Source organism: Trematomus bernacchii, unplaced genomic scaffold, assembly GCF_902827165.1.
Source record: "Trematomus bernacchii unplaced genomic scaffold, fTreBer1.1, whole genome shotgun sequence".
In the NCBI taxonomy this organism is placed as follows: Eukaryota; Metazoa; Chordata; class Actinopteri; order Perciformes; family Nototheniidae; genus Trematomus; species Trematomus bernacchii.
Genome location: NW_022987828.1, coordinates 3,713,051 through 3,734,950, shown reverse-complemented (window position 1 = coordinate 3,734,950; position 21,900 = coordinate 3,713,051). Strand labels below are relative to the sequence as shown.

The following is a 21,900-nucleotide window of genomic DNA, read 5'->3' as shown; positions in this document are numbered from 1 at the left end:
ATACTAGAATAAGTAAGTCTGTAGCAGCGAAACCCTTAAGTGAATTAATCAGTCAATCAAATGGTTATTTCTCATCTTTTAGTGATTATAATAATTGATAGTTAAAATGAAACTATTGTTGTCAAACTTGATTAAATACAGATTTATTGTTCAAAGAGCTTGGGGGGGGGGGGGGGGGGGTTGGGAGCACAGATATACACAGTATATATCTGTAGCACAGACGGCCCTTTGGAAAGAATAAAATGAGACTGTCAATTGCAGAGATCTGCTATTGTTACTCTTCCTACCTAGAAAAATGTAAAACTATAAAAGGCAAGCACACAAAGACACATTCTAATTGTGCACAGTTTGATACACAGACATTTTACTACCCATTCTGAGTACATGGTACAGTAGAACAAGCTGAGAACTTCTATTAGAAAGTGCCTAGCTTTTCAGAAAAACAATCCATTTCCCACTGTCTATACAGATCTTATAAACATAATCTAAAATAAAAGGACTCATGAGGATCCTAGACTTGGAAAAAGTAGTGGAAATCGTTGCAGACTGACAAATGAAATGCCATGATATGGGACTGGACACAATCAAGTTCTGTAGTATGACACTTTAATTGCTGGTTAGCTATAGTGAACCCTCCTGTTGAAGCTGTGTAAATACAGCGATCGCACTTAACTTACCAAAAGGTTTGAAATGAACCTACATTCAACGTTTAAACACTGCAGATATTAGACATTATACGATTTTTAGGTATTTCTCTCCGAGCCGGGCAGTGGATTTAGATTTAGACAGGACACATTTAGAGATTTCATGACATCTCAGAGGTATAAAAATGAAGAGGTATAAAAATAAAATCACCTTATCATGACTAGAAGAGCACCAGACTCAAGGGTGTCAAACAACTCTCTTGTTAGTACCATAATAATTTACCCATATATGGTGCCAATATACCCATGGAAAAATTATGGAAACATTTTAGGTTCACCATTGTCATCATTACACCCACAGGGGGCGGGCCCTTCTCTGTCAATCATACAAGTGAAAGTGAGATTAGTGCACATTTCCCACATTGGTTCTCTGAGCATCTGGATAATAAGTTTTATATAAATGGCCCAAAAACAACAATTCATCCACAGTGACACACTATAGTGGTGCTTTGTCTGCAGCCTTGCTCTACCAACAATCCTTTTTTTAGGGAAGCTCATGGTGTCATCTTTACTTAGGAAAAACTGAAATGACAAAAACAAAAAGCTTGATAAATCCTGAGTAAGGTCCTAACTGTGTAAGCACTTTGTTTTTAAATTATAATTTGTTAAATTGTGTTTGTGATGTTGTCCGAGTCTACCTGGTTCCTGAAAAGAAGCTGTTTGATATGGCTGAGGCAGATCTGGAAGTTACTATAGCTCTGACGGAGGCCTGACAATGCTAGTAACTGGATCTGCAAATGGAATGTACAATAGAGAGGGCAAACTTTATCACTTTATAACAACTCATGAAGCAACATAATGCATATATCTTCCAATTTGCTTTCAATGGGGGAGGCATAGTAGTATTGAGAGTTAATCAGCCAAGCCTAAGATCTGATAAGTTGTCACCAGAAATTGCACAATTTGAGCTAAACATTATACAACTCTGAGTAATTGCAAATGGGGAAACCATAACAATGCTGGATGACAACTGGAACAAAATGCTACCTACATGATATAAATGGAGAGGACCTGGCAGAAGACTGAGTGATGAGATATAGATTAGCTTATTCATAAAACTATCAGTAGAACACTCAATGCTAATTTCTAAATCTCTCCATGAAGACGTAAACATGTGAACAAAGAGATACAAATGGAAAACAACAAATTAAGAGAACCAGTCCAGTATCATATGAAGTGGAACAAAAAAAAAAAAAAAAGGCTTTTCTCTTCATCCTCTGAGCATCACAGAAGGATCAGCAGGCTCCGGGCCTCCAGTCCTCCAGCTGCGGCCCCGGGGGGGGGGGGGGGGGGGGGGGGGGGGGGGGGGGGGGGGGTTCCCTTCACCGGGGCCACATCAGTAGCAGCAGTCTAACAGCAGTCCCAACACAGGCTCAGAGAATGAACAAAATATGAATGTAGTGTGCCAAGATATGGGTTATATTCTTCCAAAGTTTAGGGATGTATCAAGCTTGATAGCATTTAAAATTAAAATGCCTACAAATAAATACCATGTCAAAAAAAAAGGCTATTTTACAAATCCAGAGTTTTGTAGCTGTACAGTGTCGTAGCATCCAGGAGTGTTAGTAGCAATTTCTTTCTTCTTTGTTTATTTTCTAAAGGCTTTTATGGAATTGGAAGAACTATTTTGAGAACATCACATTTGCACGGACCAAGCTGTCTGGTGTGAAATCACTTTTTCTCGTCTCAAATCCAGCTGCTTATTCAGGGGAAGCATTTAGTGCAGACAATTAGAAATACTGGCAAAGGATTTTAGGAACATCCCTCCACCATTTGAACTTTGAAGGCATGCTGTACTACAGTACCTTAGTGAAAGTAGAGCTTATAGGACAGGTTCTCTCTTTCAAGTGCAATATTTTTAGGGAAATACACACAGAATATCAGTCCCCTTACAAAACAAGGCAAACTATGCTTCATTTGTGCATTAGTGTCTTTCTTTAATGAGTCCATGTGCAGTGTTTGGGGCTTTCCTCAGCTATTTCGGGGCAGAAGGACGTCATGTCGCTGTCCTTGCCTTTTCAGAGTAGATTCCCTCTGCAGGTACACAGACAGAAGATGTGGTTTGGTGAGATCCAGTGAAGGAAATGCAAGAGTCCTTGAGCGACAATCCATTAAATCCTTAGTAGACAGTGTGCTTAGGTTAGTGTAAAGTCCCTCGATGGAGGTTGAGATGCTTTGGAGAACTGTTGGTTCAGTTCCTAGTTAAATTCACATAATTTCAGTGCACTCCTCAAGTTAAACTTAGGGGGTTTTTAACTGTTCCAGTCAGTATCAGTGTCGCACTTCATTATCAATGAGGCTGTCCTCACCAGACTGGAAGTCCTCATTCAAGCCATTTTCCACATTGATTATTTCCTCGTCCTGCGAGGACCCCTGGCCATCTTCCTCTCCACTGCCTGACCCCCCCTCTGAATTTGGGTCTTGGAGAACCTCAGCTATGTACATTTGCTGTAGGGGAGAAAAAGTAAGATTCATTATTTTCTGCTTCGTGTTAAGATCTCCATACAACAAAAAAGTGAATTCTATTGACACATAGTTACTGATAGTTTACCCTATAGCCAGTTTAGCACGATAGAATGAACAGAAACTTTTGAAAGTTGTTAAAAATATAAAAAACAATAATGAAATTGAGAAGTATGTCCCATCTCATTCCACTGTTTGATCTTGAGGCTTATACTGTTATAAAATAAACATAAATGAATACATACTCCTGCTTTGTTGGTTGTAGTAACGCATGGCGGACGCCCGTTCTCCAACTGCCCGTCTATCTCCTGGTCGTCGATCTAGGAAGGAAAAACATGCATTTGACATAAGCAGCTGAGTATAATACTAGTGTCAAATACTGCGGAGTTTAGGAAACGGGAATAATATGCACAGGAGGATGATTTTCTTACCTTGTAGTTGTGAGCACTGAGATATTTAAAGTGTCCGAAGCAGACGTGAGAGAGGCAGATAATGATTGTGATGACCAGAACTACGAACGTGAACATGGATGTAGCCGCTGAAAATCCTGGGGAAAGAAATGGAGGGATTCATCAGTTGTATGTACTTCGTATGCTTTGGATAAAAGTGTGCATATAAATGTGGGCATGTGTTAGGACATTAGTGGCCTGTAGATGGAGTCCTCATCTTACCGGAGCGCATAGTGGAGAAGAACAGAAGCCAGAAGAGACAGAGAATAGGAGCAGCCACCACTTGGTTGACTGCTCCAGAATGGATCTTCTTGTCCAGTTTGGACGGCAGATATGCGTAGTACATGTTGTACCTGTCCGCGAGGTGTTTCAGCAGCATGTACATCAGCCCTGCACAGAGAAGGGACAACACAATTAGCGGAACTAATCTCATTAGGCACGCTGATAAGCTTCTGTATGAATCACAGAGCCACTGAATGCTCCCGGCCTCCGTCTGTTTCTCTAACAGTAATTTGATAAGCACACTATCTTGATGTGAAACAGCAGAGACCCCCAGCGGGGGTAATAAATGGCAGAACTCACCAAAGGGGACAATGATGGGGCAGGTGATGCTGTAGGTCATTACTACAGTGAAGACGCACATCATCCAGGCATAGGCTGCCCCGAACTGAAACTCATAGGCTTGGTGCTATACAGACACAATTATAGAATTAAAAGAAAATCCAAAATCCCTTTTTCACAAGCAAGATCAAGTGCATCTGATAAAAAAAACATAAATATTTCTAACCTAATGTCAAAGTAGAACTTCCCGTTCTTTTCGTATTTTATGACATTTAATTCCCCCATTAAGTTCCAGAAAAGATGTTTGTGTTCGAATGTGTTATAAGCAGGGATTTATTTTGAAACCAAACTTCCTTATAGGTCATGGACTAATGACTTGGCTATAAAGAGAAAATACAATATCGTAGTGTTTTTGATCAAATACTCAATTTGAAATGTTCCGATGTTGTTGTAGGGTTGACTATTGACGCCGTCATTAAATATTCACACAGTGAGATTATTGATAAATAATCATTAGTAATGCGTAGACTGTAAGTTGGAAAAAGCAAATAATAACTCATGTAACTTCTGAAAAATGTCCTCACTTTATTGTAATGCAGCCATTACAGTAAAGTTACCACTTTTGAGATATTGTGATATGGAAGATGTAAGACGGTATGTAGTCTTCGGTCACGATATCTATAAACTATCAATATATATTGCCCTGCATGGACCCATAAATGATGAGGTCACACTCACCCTCTTGACGTTCCTCCTCTCTGCTGCAGAGCGAGCCAGGCAGAGGCGGATCATGTACATGAGCAGACCGGGGATCCGCAGCAGATCCATGGCATTACCGATGAACGCAGACGCAATGACATAATTCACGAAGAAGGCTCCATTATCAGGAAGGAACACACACCTTGAAAGGAAAGAAAAAGTCAGCATCACAAAAGGACTGAAGTCAGAATTACGTTGAGGTTTGAAAATGCATTATGCAGAGGCCAATGAAATGTCAAAATCATTTACATGTATTATACCTAGAGGGGGTTTGGCTAAACGGATAAAATAAAAACAGTATTAAATCATTATTTTTCATACAAAATGTGAACTATTATTATTGTTTTTGTTATTTCTGTATTTTTCATGATTTATGTTGTATTGGTAATTGTAATTTTATAAAACAATTTGAACTATTTATGGTATTTAAATGGTTACGGTGCAAATATTTCATCCTGTTCTGCTTTATTCTAAGCGCTAGAGTGTTGCATTTGAACATCCAGAGAACGTTCCTACTTACTCAAATCTAACTTTAGCATCTGCCAGGAATCTTCTGTCAAAAAGCCAGCGGAAGAAAACATCCAAACTGCAAAGACAAAAGGAGAGAAAGGCATCAGCTCAATTACTCAGCCCGCCCAAGATGAATTCATTTGCAGGTTCACATTTCATTATGTTGCAGGGAAGAAGTCAAAAACATACCTGCTGAGTCCTAGAGAGGGCAGCAACAGGACCATGAAGATCAAGAAAGTGTAGCATTTATGCATTGTGGTCCGGTTCTCTCCTGACCTGTAAGGCCAGAGGAAATAATGACATGTCTTTCAAATAGAAACAGGGCAGACAGAACACACTTAACCTCAAAAAGGAATACATAATTGACTGTCATATATATAAATATATGCCGAGTTATTGACTCCAGACAAACATACCGAGTCCAGTGGGCCTCAAAGAAGGCAGAGTAGTAGACGATGGTTGGCAGTAAGGCGGAGAAGGACCACAGTAGGAGGGTGGGGAAGAACTGGGTGACGATTGGATTCTGGAGGACGGATCAGAGAGTGGTGGACATGTTGTATTAATAATTGAGAGTGCCTAAATCGTGATGTGATGGCATGGACTTAACGCTCGGCAAAGATAAGAACACCTGAACTGATTGCACTCATAAAGGAAAGACTCACATTTAGGTACTCCACAGGTTTGGTAACATTAAACTTGTCCATTGTGGAGATGATGATGGCCGGGGTGGTGAGGAAGAAGAGGAGGAGGAAGAGGACAATGTTGATGATCAGGCAGCGGAGCCACCAGATGACTCCTCCCACTGACAGATGCTCCCTGTGGGATGGAGTTGATGCAGCGGTTAGATTGACTCTGGGCGATGACCCGCAGTTATGGACACAGCTGCGCGGTAATCTGACACCACAGCTAAAAAAATCCTTTGTCATCTTGAGAGAGAAAGTCTCAAGTGATTATTCCAAGCAATACAAATCAAGTTTGCGCCTGTAGATTTCCCTTTGGGTACTTGCCTTCCTTCTGCCAAAATGCATCCACCCTTTCAAATGTGTGGAGTTATATCGTATTGAAACTTTGTTTTATTTATCTAGCCCTGTTGTCAGACAGAAGATATGACCTGAATGTGTTCTCACCAGTAGACATTTTGTGGATCAGGGGCGTAGCTGACGGTCCAGTTGTGTGTGTGGAGCTTGCCGTTGAATTGAGAGCTCTTGGGCTCCCGGCGACACTGACAGCCCTGACACTTGCAGGCGTTAAAGTCTTTTAGGATTCTGAAAATGAAATTACAACAAAACAAAGTAGAGACTTTACCGAGGGTGAAATAATCTGCTAAACTAAACGTCACAGATGTGTATTCATAAATATTACCCCACGTAAAATGTACTTACATGGCAGTGATGGACTCGTTCTGGAAGGTGACAAAGGCCATTCCCAGGGGCTTCCTGTTCACCTTTTCTTTCTCCTTCCTGTAGTCCTCTTTCAGTTGTGACTCCAGTTTGGTATAGTAGCTCACTGCCTCTTCCTTTAAAAAGGAAAAGCCATTTACATTCCATTAATAATGAATAACACTAAATAAAAACACGGTCAACTGCATGGTTATCTTCTAATGTAGTCGAAATCCACTCAAACTACAGCTTTCTTTTTTAGATATAACACTTGCATTAAAATGAAGAATGTTTATTTTGAGGAGTTAGTTTGTAGTGAGCATAATAATATAATATATTATAGATTTGTTGGTGTATTGTGTACTGTAAATTCAACAAGATGCCTTCTTTATCTTTCCCCCAAAGATGTTGTACATTTCAGCTTGTTAACACGGTTCAGGAGTGTGTTGCTCTGATATATAGCTACAATATATTTATTTAATCGTTTATTTGGTAGGGACATTGCACATTAATGAACACTGAAAACAATAAATGTGCCAAGCGTAAATATGCCGGATTTAGCTTTGAGCTACTTTCCATCCGCAGTCCCTCAATACGAGTCTTACCCGCTCGCAGCCTTTAATAATGCAACAGCAAAGATGTCCGCATGGTTTTGGATTGATCATGGTGGTAATGTGCTCCTTGGCATGCAGGTCAATAAAGAATTTCTTGCTGCGCTCCGTCTTCTTCCTGTATGCAAACACATAAAATCAGCTGTGTCAAACTGAGGAAGGGCTACTTCACTTAAACAAGCCAAGGTCATCCAAAATTGCTAAACAATCACACACGTATTGCACTAAATGTTAATTGTTGTTACCTTTCAGAGTTGAGGTACATCAGCCTGGCCACATTGTAACAGATACGAGCCTCCAGTACAACGCAGTTTTCATACGCCTGCCTGAAGAAGGGCATAGAGTTCAACTTACACATTCCTGACAACGGCAAATTGTATTTACTAAAGATGACATATCTCTACCACCATAACATTAGCTACTCAAAGAGTATATGAATGCAACAGCCACAAACAGTAAAATGCTTTTAGAATTGTTTCTTTTCCCTGTACAATGTTTCTTCTGTACTAAAGCATAGTGGCTATTTTTGCAGAAAAGAACAAAGAAACCATTTTCACTGATGCTATTTATCTTGAGCCAAACACCCCCTCCTCAGTCTTTGACCCTCTTGACACATGACTAGCATGATCCTGCTCATCTGGCTTTTATTATGGACAATTAGTCAAATAGGCCTGTCATTGTGTGATCGTATGGGCCAGCACAAGACAGCTGCTTTTAACAGGATCATACGGATTATCGGTGTCGTGAAATATCAGTGATCCTGAAGACTGCTTACTCAAAGTGTTGCTTTATCTCAGCCTCCTCTGCGTATTTGGAAATCCCATTGACAAATAAAGTGCGTTTCACCTGCGGGGAAATGAAGACGGGGAGGAAATTAGCAACACAATTCTCCCTGCGATCTGTGTGTACAGGGAGTGTATGTGACAGACATTGTACACCCACCAAGTCATCCTCCTTGTAGTGCATCTTTGAGGTGTGCCGTCGCATGCTGTACACGGTCAGTAACAGGTAGAGAAATGCAAAGATGGTGTGCAGCCACATTAGTGCATTTCTGAGGAAATAAAGGGAAAGCATTTAGTGACACAGCATTAGGAAGTGAAGACTCAACTCAAGGCTAACAGTTTCATTCCACATGGACATAAGACTGATAAACACCTGAACTCTGTAAGAATATCCATGAACATTCATCTGTTTGCATCTTGCTAATTATTTATCTAATATATCATATTCCATTTACTTGTATATAGATTCTTCTTGCACTATTTCTATTTTATTTGTATTTACTTGCACATCTCAAAACATTCTCTTGCACTATTGTATCCGTTTTTTTATATATATACACAGTGTAGATATGGCAATGAAAAACTTAAGTCACAGGCTCCTCCAACAGTGCAACACACACACACACACACACATTATATATATATATATATATATATATATATGTTGCACTGTTGGAGGAGCACTGTTGCTTATGTGCACGACGAAGCCTTGAATCTCGAGAAGTATAAAGTAAAAGGTACAAGAATTACTCACCCTGAATCCAAATTTGCTATAGTGGTTCGCCCAAAACTGTAGGCATTGTTTTCTGAAAAAAAAAGAAGAAATATGATAATCACTTGTCAATCATCATTGGTGCTGCTTATCTGCAGCCCAACAGAAGTACACAAAATAGATAATAGCCGCAAGGGGGGGTGGCTGTGGCTAGAGTGCTGGACTTCGAATCAGGGGGTAGCAAGTTTGAGTCCCACTGCAGTCAGCATGTCGTTGTGTCTCTGGGCAAGACACTTCACCCCAAATTGCTCCTGTGGGGATTGTCCACAGTACTGAATGTATGTAAGTCGCTTTGGATAAAAGCGTCTAACAAATGACATGTAATGTAATGTAATGTAAAGTAAAATACAAACGAGAAAAAGAAAGAATATAGAGGAAAAAAAATTCAGTGACAAGGCAGACTCACCTAGTCAAACATTAACAGACTAACTTTTAACTAAGAGTATCCCCTTATAGTTTATTCCAAACCACTCACCAAGTAAGTTTCCAGAGAAGTTAACAGGCAAGATGATGCCCACCGACATCACGCCCACCACTACCAGCAGGCCAATGATGTGTCGCTGAAAGGAAAGGTAATGGACCGCATCTTCCCCACACTTCTCCCTTATCTCTTCATCTCTACAGAGAAACCACACAAAAAGACAGCAATTTGAAAAAAAACAAAACAGAAACATTTTATATACAGTTGAATCAATGTTTTACCAACTGTTATTATTTCCAATAAGCCTTGAGAAGGTTGACTCACTTGATGCGGAAGATGGCAGTTAGCCAGGAGCAGAAGCCCTAAAAAGGAAAGAGAGGAGAGAGGTGAAGATGTGACAGTTATCACAAGGAACCAAAGTGTATTTTGAATGAAAGAAAATGCATCAGATTTGATCTTTTAAGAAAAATTTCATTCTTACAGTGTCTCTCTGATCGATGTCGACAGAGCTGGAAACTGAAGTGAGGCGTTCGTAGCGTTCTGTTGCATCTGATGTCATGGTAGTGGCACTGTGTGAAGAAAAAACAATACATAGTATTTGCAGGATTGTACACAACTAACTAACACCATGTACCATACAGGGATGTTAGTACTGCGTGTCCCAGGACAGTGGAATAATTATTAGTGTAGAAAAGATGACAACACCAAACACACACACACGCCCTGAAATGGACTGGAGAGATTCACCCGTTTAACCTGCGTGTGCTGGCCACAGGATTAGGGTTTGGTTAACCAGTCAAGCACAGGCTCAATCTCTGCAGCCACATTTCATGCAGCGTTAGGAGTCTACTCTACACGGGTTGAGTACACCATCACTGTCAGAGGAAAGGTTGTGATAAAGAGTTAGAAGGCAAAGCTCTACAGAGAAGAACACTCACAGAAAACAGCAGAAACCCAGTGATCATTAAGAGGCAGTTGGATGGAGTTTGTCATTTTATTTCAGGGGCCACATAGAGCCCAATTTGGTCTCAAGCAGGCCGGACCAATAAAGTCATAGCATAATAAACTACAAATAACTCCTAATTGTTCCCTTTGTTTTAGTGCACTATTGAATTCACTATGTTTGTACAAAATATTATGAACAACCTGACATTTCTTAAGAAAAATAAGTGCAATTTCAACCATTTTATGCCTCAGTTCATCATTTGTGCATTACAACTTACAGATCACAGTGTATCTACAAAGGCACACAACATTTAGTCACAGGTATCTGGAACTGAGCAACATTACTTAATGATCAACACAAATTGTCAAGATCTAGAAATTATTTTACATTCATTTTGTTTAATATTTTGTTGTATCAGTTCATTTCGTCTTCCTGTATTTTTCCGAGGGAAACATTATCTATTTTATCGTTTTTATAATCATATCTTTTACCCGTTTAAAAAAAGGTCTTAACATCTGATCGAATGGGAATTTCTTGTTTGTTTTAATTTGTTATGTGTGCCATTTTGTAAAGCACTTTGACCTGCACCTGCCGTATGAAAAGTGCTGTATAAATAAAGCTTTATTATTATTATTTCCACATCTGTGTAGTTATCCTGACCACCTGAACTGACACACCACCATACAAGCTACAGTGGGAATTATTAAGGAAGAGGGTTAAGTTATCCCCCTGCCTTGTAAATCTATACATACAAAATAAATTGCAGTTAAAGTCTTCTCTGTAATTTTTAGACTTTGCAAAGTCATCCTGGAGGCCGAATTGGACACTCTGGCAGGCCGTTTTGGCCCAAGGGCCATATGTTTGACACCCCTGCCTTGTTATATATGTTTGATTGCACTCCCCAGGGAGGTGATGTCAATTTAATCATAACAGAGTATGAAAATGAGCCAGGCACTGCTGGAATTCGAACAAAGTTGAGGATTCAATACTCCATGAAAGGAAGACATCACACAGGGCTCTAAGAGATCTCTAGTGGAATGAGGAGAGAGCCTGAGGCTGTAATCCACCGCCAGTCCTCCTCTCGCACATTCCTAGGGGAAGTCAGGTTGGTTCCTCTCAGATCTAAGTACACAGGGTTTACTGTAGCTGCACCGTGTCAGGGCCTGTTTACTATCTACGTAACATTACCTCTCCCCGTAAGCATCCTGCCTGTGCGGCTCATGCGCTGCGCTCACAGAGAAGAAGTCGGAGCTTCAGAAGGGGGTCAACACAGAGATTAGCACACACAGATCTGATTAGGACAGCGAGATAGGACAGGCGCACCCGAGAGCAGACGTACAACAGTGACGAGGAGAGGGAGAATGATTAGAGAGCCTGGCACTGGCAGACTTCTGGAGGACAAGGGGGGAAAAAACTAAACCATCAAGAGTGGAAAACAGGCGGAAACCCACAGCGGCCTGGGCAGAGTGGACAAGAGGTATGAGTTCGGTTAACTACAGTGAGAGGAAAGGAGAGAAGAAACAGGCAGTGAGTCTACGATATGGAGCGATAACATACTATTCCCGATCATCCAGCCGACTGTATCGTTGATCCACTCTTCTGGTGAAAATAAAAGCAAAACAAAGCCATTCAGCTTAGTTAAGGGGGAATGGCCCTGTTGGCCAGTTAGGGTGCTGGTTCATAGAAACACTGAGGAAGCATATTACTCCACAGGCATACCAATGAAGGGTGCTATTCATTCTGCTATACATAATACAGAAATCTAGAGGTATTTATGGCCTATGCTATAATAAACTCTTCATTTATTTAAATTGAGCATCATGTCCTCAGTAGCTAGACAGACACATTTTACTCACACCCCATTTTTGATGATCGATAAGTCTACCTAGTAAAGGTTATATTTACTTTTCAGATATAACATGTATGACAGGCGCTGATCGCAATCAGGCCTTTGTCATGAGACAAACTACATTTCCTGTCTGTTACAAAGTGTCCCATGCTGCCACCCCCCTCCCATCCTCCCACCACGCTGCAACTCCGTTCTCTGCTCACATGCAGCTGCAAAAATAGTGGAGCTGCAAGATCCCACAGACTCAGCGGGGGGATGTAGGTGATGGAGCACTGTGTCACATACTTTGCAGGGTTTACAGTCAAAGAGGTCTTTAGCAATGATGAGCTTCTTCTCTCCCCAATTTGGTTATCCTGTTTCATCTCATGATTTAAAAAGTATAAAAAGGAGCACTGCATCAGCCCATGTTGACCGATTCCATAACCATTCTTATTATTTGATCAGCGTGCAGACATCAGTCTCAAATTATATAAAAAATCCACATTCCACTGGGCTTGGATGCAGACAGTGGCTTTTAAGTGGTGCGGTAAATTGATTTGAATAAATAATGGTTTCTGGGCTGCCGGATACTCAGTGGTTACAGCTGGCGGCCCATAAGGGGTCTCTGCTGCCCAGTATGGGGGTTTGACTCGCGGTAATGTCAGGCAATGTCCTCACCTCTGTCTCCCCCCTTTCAACAATGAATCTATCAATAAAGGCACACTGGCCCAAAAATATCTTTTAAAAAAAAGGGTTATACGACATCAAATAATGGTTTCATTGGTTTAGTTTCTTTCCATTTCAGGCTTATTGCCACAGCAGTCTGTCCTTTCTATCTCAAGGTGAACAGACCATGACACAAGTGGCAAAGCATGACAATGTCAGAGTGCATTATTGCCATCAAAAGTGAAACTGCTGACAGACTTCCTGTCTGCAGTGTCACCCTTGTGATGCTTGCTTCACAAAACTAACGTTACCCTTTAGAATAAGGTCACTGAATAGTCTAGGGTCATATAGCATCTAGTATGAATAGCCACCAAGGGCCAATTACTGATCAAACACTGATAACACGTGTGTTTCACAGATAAATCAATAGGGGTCAGCAGCCACAAGGCTTCTTTCATAATGTGTCCCTGTTGACCACAGAACACTTTTCTAAATAAAGGCAAATCATATCAATGCCTAACAATGGCTCTGTGTCGCGCAGAGGCATTGGGTTCAGGCTCCTGACTTGCTGCTTGTCACACAGGCTCAACCGAAAGTCCCATTTAAACCTTAGCATGCCTGTTGCTCGTGCAACTGTAAAACGCCTGACATCACATAAGGATCAAGATGTTAAACAAAGCATTTTGATGAGAGGGGATACATTTTAAGTTAACACAGGTATCAAACATTTGAGGAACAATTTACAAAAATATATTTTTACCAAACAAAATTGTTTAGGTTGGTTATTGTTGTCAACACACTTTTCCAAACAGTTAACTTTTCCAAACAATTATTAGCTGTGAATTCAGCAGGTATAACATGTAAGAAACTGTGATATGGACCTAAGGGTGCAATGTTTTCTAGTTACCTGTCAGCGTCAGTCACCAGAGCGAGGCGCCCATAGTCCCATGCTACTTTTCTCAGGAAGGAGAATACAACCAGCAGCCCCTACAAGTACAACATAAACAGTGACTGTCAACACACACATCTAGTCCTTTTATTTACATTACAGAGAAAGGTTACGTAACTCCTTGAGAGTGTTTTCATTTGAAAAGACATTACCTCAATTCTGACACTTTAAAGAAAGACTCACCAAAAAGCACATAAAGTCAAGGGCAAGGACTGTAGGCACCCCCCCAAAAGGTAAACCTTGCAGCACTGTACTGCGAATTCGGGCGGAGTAACAGAAGTCCTTGGAGGTGGAATTGGGCGTCAGGGTCGGGGGGCAGTTGCCTGAATTGGGGCATCCGTGCGCCCCCCAGACCACCATCATGAATATCAACACTCGGTGCATTACTCAATGCAACATTTTGACAATCTGTAAAGAAGAGACAACCTTATTAGGATTCTTCTCAGTATGCTGATTAATGGTTTTGCAGTCTAGCATAATAGGTCACACTATCTATCATGTGCAACAGAAATGGACAGGAGACAGAAAACACACACTCACAACACTCTACAATATTTGTACATTGTCATTTCTTTTTTTCCTTCCCTTTATACTAATGCTGACGTTTCTGTCTTGTCACAAGTCACATGCCATTGCTTTTGACCACATGCAAGACAGCCGAGTCTCCATGTTTTAAAGCATTATATGCGGTCTGTTCCTTGTTAGTGGCCAACATATCTGCAATTGACACATTGTCAACTTTGTCCCAAATGTAAGTAAAATAACTGTAGTCACACTGTATACTCTATACACCTGGTTGCCAGTTCTTTTTCACACCATTAACTGTTACCTGTTTAAGCGAGATCAAGATATGTTTCCTGTTCAGATGTACCTTAAAACACTTCCTTCCGGTCTCTTAATAATTCCAGTAGAATCAAGCTACCTTACGGGTAATGACGGAAAACATAGACAAAGCATGAATCTTGTATGAGGAGTAATAAGTCCTTTGAGAAATATATCTTTATAACAGCATCCTGATCCCAACACTAAAGCAAGAAGCCCAATGACTTCAGCAGGGTATTTCCAGCCTTAAGCATTCAGACTAGTTGTAAAAGAATCACACAAACAAACACATTTAATCCTAGATAGGATATCAACTAGGGCTGCACAATATTGGAAAAAACTGACATTGCGATTTTTTCCCCCCCTGCGATATATATTGCGATATGAAAACATACAGGAATTGAAGAAAAGACCGTATTTGTTTCTGCAAACCATCCTTTCTTGAACTTTAATGCTATACAATTGGTATTTTTTTAACTATATTTAACCGGATGAAGGATTTTAGTCACGGACGTCTGGATCTTAAGTTATCAGAGCAACAAGCTGAGCTAGCTCGGTTAGCAGCGCCAAACTGCCCTGGAGAAACACATGAAACTACTTTATTCAGTGTTTTTACCTTTAATCACCGGGTCCGTTTGCTTTGGAGATTTGATTGGTGGTTTGCTGTGCATGCAGAGCCTGCATGTCACTCAAGTACCCCTGACATGAGAGCCGCGCAAGTTTTCCTTTTGTAGCAAGCAGCAAAATAATTGTAACATGACGTGTTTGAGTTAATTTGCCTACTTAATATCGCAAGTCCTAAAAATCGCACGTCTACGCGATGTGAATATCGCGCATGCGCATATCGCGATTATCGTCACGACACGATATATCGTGCAGCCCTAATATCAACCTTTTCTTCTGCCTTGGCGAACAGCACAAATGAAGTTTGCTACTGTACAATAGATCTCCAGGCTTAAAAAAAGACTTCTTGAAGATTCCTACCAACACTAAGGTTCACTTTCATTGATTCAGACAGGGATGCTTTAGGTCAGGAAATGGACTTAAATGACCAATTTAAGTCTTCTCAAATATTAGGTGCAGGGGGAAAGTATTGCTTGGTTAAAACACAAGCCATCCAATAAATACTTGTAACCACATGCGCACCGCTGAGTCCATGAACATGTCTTTGCTAAGTTGACTTGTATAATAACAGCAGGATAGTTGACTGACGAACAGAAAACCCTGAAATCTAAAAATACCTTCGCCATCTTATTCAAATGTATCTATTTGGATCTGAAGGCTATGCCTCATAAGAGTTGTCATATTTTACAACAAACTGAGTGAACCGAGGGCTCGGAGGAGGCGCGTAGGTGTTCTGGTGAGTGTTTGCACAGTTGCACTGCTAAAGGCTCCTTGTGCCCTTCGACCCACTACTAGCAGCAGCATTCACGATGCTGCTCATCTGCCCTAACACTAACTCATTTATCCGCTCCCTGGAATGCTGTGACATCACTGGAGAGGGACGCAGCCAGAGCCGAACAATAAGCCGATAGAGACCGCAGGGTTCAAATGGACCGGTCTCAACCTAAGGAGGACACAACATACCCCCCTGTGCCTTCAACAACACTGCTGCACATCCTCGAGCCATTGCCACAGTTCAGCCTGTTTAACATGCAACACCAACCTCTTGAAAAGGACTTAAGATAGTTTCAAAAACAACTTAGAACTCCTAAGAAGTTGGTACAGTAAGGCTGTCAGTGTCATGGGAAGTGTTGTGTTTCAAGTGACTACTAATCTTTAAAATGTATACAGAAATGTCAGGATTCAATCTAGAAATATTACATTTCAACCAAAACATTTACTGTATTCCACCATGAGGCACGCACACAAGTATTACTCAAGTGTAGCATAAACTCAAATTGAAAATGAGTTGAGTTTTATCTGTTTTAGATTAACCTTATAATTGTCTGTTAGAACCGTTTGCATCCGAGGGTCGAGGGTTATCATTGATTAGTCGAGTAGAGCGAGGTCAACAGGTCGTTCAGGACTATACATTTTGTAAGGTGTTATATACCACAGGATTGCATTATATTGTCAGTCCTGGTATTTAGTTTACACTTTGTTTTTAGATTTTCCCTTTAAGTTTTTTTCTTGGCCATTTGTTTAACAATAATCTTTAACAGGTCACCTTAAACCAGGGGTCTCAAACTCAAGGCCCGGGGGCCAAATCCGGCCTGCGACTTCATTTTATGTGGCCCCGCAAGAGCTTGCAAAGAATATAATACGTTTATTATACGGTTACATGCCACTTTACAGAAGCAGGTTGCCCATAAACTACATGTCCCACAATGCATCTCGTTTAGTGACATGTGCACTGAAAAGACTTGCAATTATTTGCCCTGGACTTCTGCTTTCAGACGTAGTTAATTACTAACTTATTATCCTATCCGATAATAATCCAACTCAGAGGCAATAATGTAATATAATACATTATATTACATATTTATATATAGTTACAACCGGCCCTTTGAGTGCAACCTTTATGCGATTGTGGCCCGCGATGAAATTGAGTTTGACACCCCTGCCTTAAACAGACATAAGTTATATCGGCACCAAAACTAATTGCCTTAAATCCTGTTTGATTTGTACATCCCTGTTTGTTTGCTGGCGTTGCAGTTTTCAACAACACTACTTTTGTTGGGGCATATACAAGCCCCAGCATGTTGTTGTGCATGATGCAAGCCAAACAGGGATCCAAGATGTCTGTTCAAGGGTTAGTGAAAGTGTGATACAATCATTTGAACCATGATTCCTGACAAGTACAAGTAGAATTTAGGCAGATGATTGCAGCAAAAAAAAGTGAAAGACATAATAGTACTCCGGACAAACATTATCCCTCACATTTAACACTAAGTGGATGTTTTCTGAAATCCAATCCACTCGGTCTCAACTCTGCTGATATTTAGAATGTGCTTCTGTTGGCTGAACAGATATATATATTTGATATGACTTTCTGAAAAGTTTTAGATTACAACTCCTTTTTGGATTATTATATTTTCTATATCAAGAACCATTTTTATCAGCACTGTGTTTGCATGACTCAGTGGAACAGAAGTATTGTGCCACCTTTCCACCTGATGCTAGTTGCTATGGTACCATCAGTCTGGCACACATTTTCAAAATACAAACATAAAAGGGAATGAAGGCAGCGGGGGAGACAATCCCATACTTCTCCGTTTAAAAACTCGCTTTACAGTCAGTTTGCTGTTTGCTCTACAGCTTAAGCGGCAAGAACAATAGGGTTTGTCTAATTGTGTGGTATAAAATGTATTATTCTCTAGTTAGACAAACATTATCAGAGCCAAGAGTCTACCTAGACCAATTAAATGAAAATGTCCTACAATACATTCGCACAATCAAGTCCATGCAGGCAGCTGCATGTTTATTATATGCTGATAATACAGACTCTTAAGTGTACCTCTATCTTAATGCTTGGAGATAATGGTCTCTGAGACACTGTGCCTGCTCCCCATCTACCATAAGCAACAACACACATTCATACTGTAAATCTATAGTTTGCATACAAGAGTCATGACTCCTTAAATCTTCATAAGGTAAATATTTGAAGAAATGCTTTAAAATGTGGATTATGAATTAGGTCAGCAGTTGTACAACAACCACAAATTGAGATGTGCTACCTTGCTTTCCAAACTGAATAAAAACAAATACAACTAAAAAAGGGACACTCTAATGGTGCATTTCCACTACACGGCCTCGCTCGGCCTCGCTCGGTATGGCTAGGCCTCGTTAGGACTGGCACACTTTATGGCGCATTTCCATTACAGTTTAGGAACTGGGGTAGTATCTATAGTAACGCAGTGTAGGCGGAGCCGTGACGTCATCTTCAATGAGAACCCCAGAAAAACAACACAGCCGTTAGCTGTTAGCACTCAAGCTCACAGCTCCTCATATCTGTTCAGAAACTAGACAAAAGTTAAACAAGTACAAACCACAGACTGTCTGTGTCATGGTGAATACAGTCGCTGCTTTATTTATGTCTGTATAGGCCGTTGTTGTGAGTGTGGACGGTCGGAGCATATACTGCGTTAGCTTAGCCAATCTCCATTTAGAAAACACGCATTTTAAAAGGTTTTTCGCCTGCCGTCTGTCTGCAGACTTGTCAAAGCATTAATTCATGGTTTTTACTAACCGGTATCAGTATGTTGTTACTTCGGCATCATTTTGAAACGTGTATTACAATTAAATCACGGTCAAATATGTCCATCTTGTTGTAGTTGTAGCCCCCTTGCCAGCGATTCTCTCTCTAGTTTAGCATACTCAGCCCGACTCAGCCTCGTTGTCTCTGGCCCTAGACCCACGATTTTATGAGGCCAGAAAAACTGTGAATTAGGACCCGCCGGCCGGTACTAGGCCAAGTGGAAACGCAACCAAAAACGGGCCGCTGACGTCACAGCCCTCTTAAACCGTGCTCCGCGCTGTAGTGGAAACGCGCCATAAGTGCCAACAGTAAGTTGAATTGGTTTTGGTCAACACTTTTACACTAGTAGTCTATCATCTACATAATGACCAAAAACCTTCTAAGGAAGCATTTATTAAGTAGATAAGTACTTTTGTTTTATAGGCTGAATGACTTATAAGAAACTCATGAGCAAATCTCTGATAACAAAAGTTTAAAGTGGTGCTTTGTATTTTTTTTTTTCTGGAGAAACTCAGTTTCTCATATTTGTCATCAAGTTAACTAAATGATTATCCCTTAATATAATAATATGAAAATTATGATAATGTATAAGGCAATTCAAGCAAACCACTCTCTTAAAATAGGAAACTATTGTGTGTGTCTTGCATGAAAAGATGTAATCAACCGTTCAAAAGTTCTATCTCCAATACCAAGAACACAGTGACCAATAATAACAGGTGTTGCTTCAAAACATTCCACATTGTAAAGCCTTGAACCTAAGAGCATGTTTGACTTTAATATGCCACCACTTTCCTAAAATGTTTCCTGATCAAGTCTCCATCATTCTATAAAGTGTTTATGATAAACGCATTTGCAATGTCAAAAAAATAAAAAAAGGGATTAGGTGGACACCTTATAAAGCCCTATTGTGCGGTCTCTGTAAATAATATTATACAGAGTATGGTCAAGGCTGGCAAAGATATATGAAAAGTGCCCTGAGAGGACTTTTGTGATGATTTGGCACCATATTAAAAGAGTAAATTGAAGATAATGAGAGAACCAACTAAATGTGGCCTATGTATCCAATAATTATAAATGTCCACATAGATTTCTTAATGTAATCAATCTGTAGGTCAAAGTTTAAAAACTGTATTAAGATAGTTTTGAATGTTTTAGCTGCTTTTCCAAACCTACTTTAAGATAATCATAGTCATACATAGCGTGAATTCCAACAATCCTGATGACTGATAACACAGATTTGCACATACTAGTCTTGTTGGTATTAGCCTGTAAATCATTAACTACAGCTCAGTGCCTCAGCTTTGATTACCACACACGATATCAGAGTATGGTTTCATAATTATGTCACAGTATGAATGTAAAGGCAAACAAAGGAAATTATGGAACAAGTGAAATGTTGGAATTCTTACTGATTAATGTGTAGCACTAGTACACAATCAGTTTTACTTAGATAAGCTTACAGTGAGCTCGTATTCATTCAACAGTGGAGAGGAGATCATATCAGCACTAAAATTAGACAACAAATCACAGTTGATACGATAAAAGACTTGCATGCTAATTGGAAAACAAGGCAACAGCTTCACATTTAAAAATCAGCGTCACTTTTGTATAAATCTAATTAATTAATTATGTTATCTTTGTAATAGTTACATCTAAAGACCGCAAACCATTACTGTGGTAAATGGATTGATTTAGTGGTTTATAAATTAATAAAACCACTAATGGAACATTCTTTCTGTAGGAAAAGCAGTGAAGTTATGTATGAAATCCACACAGACTGATTAGATCTTATTAGAAGGCTTTACATCATATTCCATTCATGTCACTGATCCACAGCATGACCAATGGACACAATATTAAGACTGACATTAGCTAGCTCTTGTTTATCCCTTTACAGGCTATTCACAAGGAGCTATAAGGGTCACTCACAGCTAAGTCATCAGCCCACCACAAAGCTCATGTTATTCTTACGCCGTGTAACCTGTTAGTGTCAAGGGATTCTCTCAATAAAGCATTGCCCAACTACTCGCGTTAGACAACTGAAGTATGTTAGGAACGACTGATCTTATCCTGGTTATCTGAAAGGTATGTCAAAACACAGGCCTGAAACCTACCGCTAAGCAGGCGCACATTAAAGCTATAGCTGCATTGTCTCATATATCTTGTTGTTTCCTTACGTCAATGCACTCCCAGCAATCCCCCCATTTAAGACAACCAAGCATTGTGGAGATACCATACCACTTTTTGAGAGAACATGAAACGATTCTGGCATGACTAAACAACAAACCAAACACCCAAGCTCCTGATAAGGAGCAGCGGGCGAACTTAATCTAGGGCTTGCTACTCGAGTGTCGCAACCGATAAAATAATAATGAATGTCACAGTAACCTATTTCAAAACAAAACTCGAATTCTCACCATTCTGTTACCTAGTTTATAATTCTATCATCCGATATGGAAAGTAGCACACATTACCATTCACTGACATTACTGCTGCCGCAGCTCTATACCGGTTGATCTGTTAGCCTGGCGCTAACGGGATATGTTTACTGTTTATTGTTCTGACAGCAATTATTATTAAGTGTGCCAGCTGCGAAGTAGCTAACTGTTAGCTTCTGAAGCTCTAGGGAACAACCAGACAGGTTTTTTTGTAAAGTACTAACATACGCAGAGTTAATAAATTAGGAACTCAACTTACCTTGCAATGATACGCAGCAGGGACATTAACGAACACAATTAGCTAATGCGAGCTAACAGTCAACCTTAACGTTGATGTTAGCTAACTTAGCCCCTCGATGTAGCAAATAACAGGTGGAGGATATCTAACGACTGTCTTCTTTGTTGCACTTAAATATATTCCGTTGTACCTCTCTTACCACGACAACTAAAGCTAACCAGATATAGCCAGTCGGTCACACGCTCTCGGTGCTCTGAGTAATGATAGACAAGTCTCAGCTGCGAAGGCTGCCTGTCAGCCAGTTGAACAACTATCGCTAGCCCAACCAGTCCAACTGGAGGTTTAGAGAGTGACGTATATAGAGGTAGATCGGATAGAGAGATGACACATCTTTAAAGCGT

The 21,900-nt window shown here is 40.3% G+C and overlaps 1 protein-coding gene across 4 annotated transcripts; it reads right to left on the bottom strand.

Annotated features, from left to right (window-relative positions):
• Positions 1-589: 589 nt before the first annotated feature.
• On the bottom strand, positions 590-21,834 carry LOC117499888 (CSC1-like protein 2). 4 transcript variants are annotated; one of them, XR_004557730.1, is made up of 26 exons: positions 21,521-21,834; positions 13,984-14,208; positions 13,759-13,838; positions 11,915-11,956; positions 9,893-9,980; positions 9,736-9,773; positions 9,466-9,608; positions 8,973-9,024; positions 8,379-8,487; positions 8,212-8,282; positions 7,682-7,762; positions 7,431-7,554; positions 6,829-6,962; positions 6,574-6,711; positions 6,109-6,262; positions 5,863-5,969; positions 5,636-5,722; positions 5,457-5,522; positions 4,916-5,078; positions 4,199-4,304; positions 3,839-4,006; positions 3,599-3,714; positions 3,413-3,487; positions 3,014-3,152; positions 1,343-1,435; positions 590-1,226 (listed from the first exon to the last, which is right to left on the bottom strand). XR_004557730.1 is itself a non-coding variant. In XM_034152550.1 (25 exons), the coding sequence occupies exons 2-25, from the start codon at positions 14,182-14,184 to the stop codon at positions 1,395-1,397; spliced, it is 2,523 nt and encodes an 840-aa protein (XP_034008441.1). In that variant the 5' UTR covers positions 14,185-14,208; positions 21,521-21,834; the 3' UTR covers positions 590-1,394. The 4 variants fall into 4 exon arrangements, 3 of the variants coding, with proteins under 3 accessions (XP_034008441.1, XP_034008444.1, XP_034008443.1); XM_034152550.1 differs by having other exon boundaries at positions 590-1,435; XM_034152553.1 differs by having other exon boundaries at positions 590-1,435; positions 11,915-11,953.
• Between the last annotated feature and the right edge of the window lie 66 nt (positions 21,835-21,900).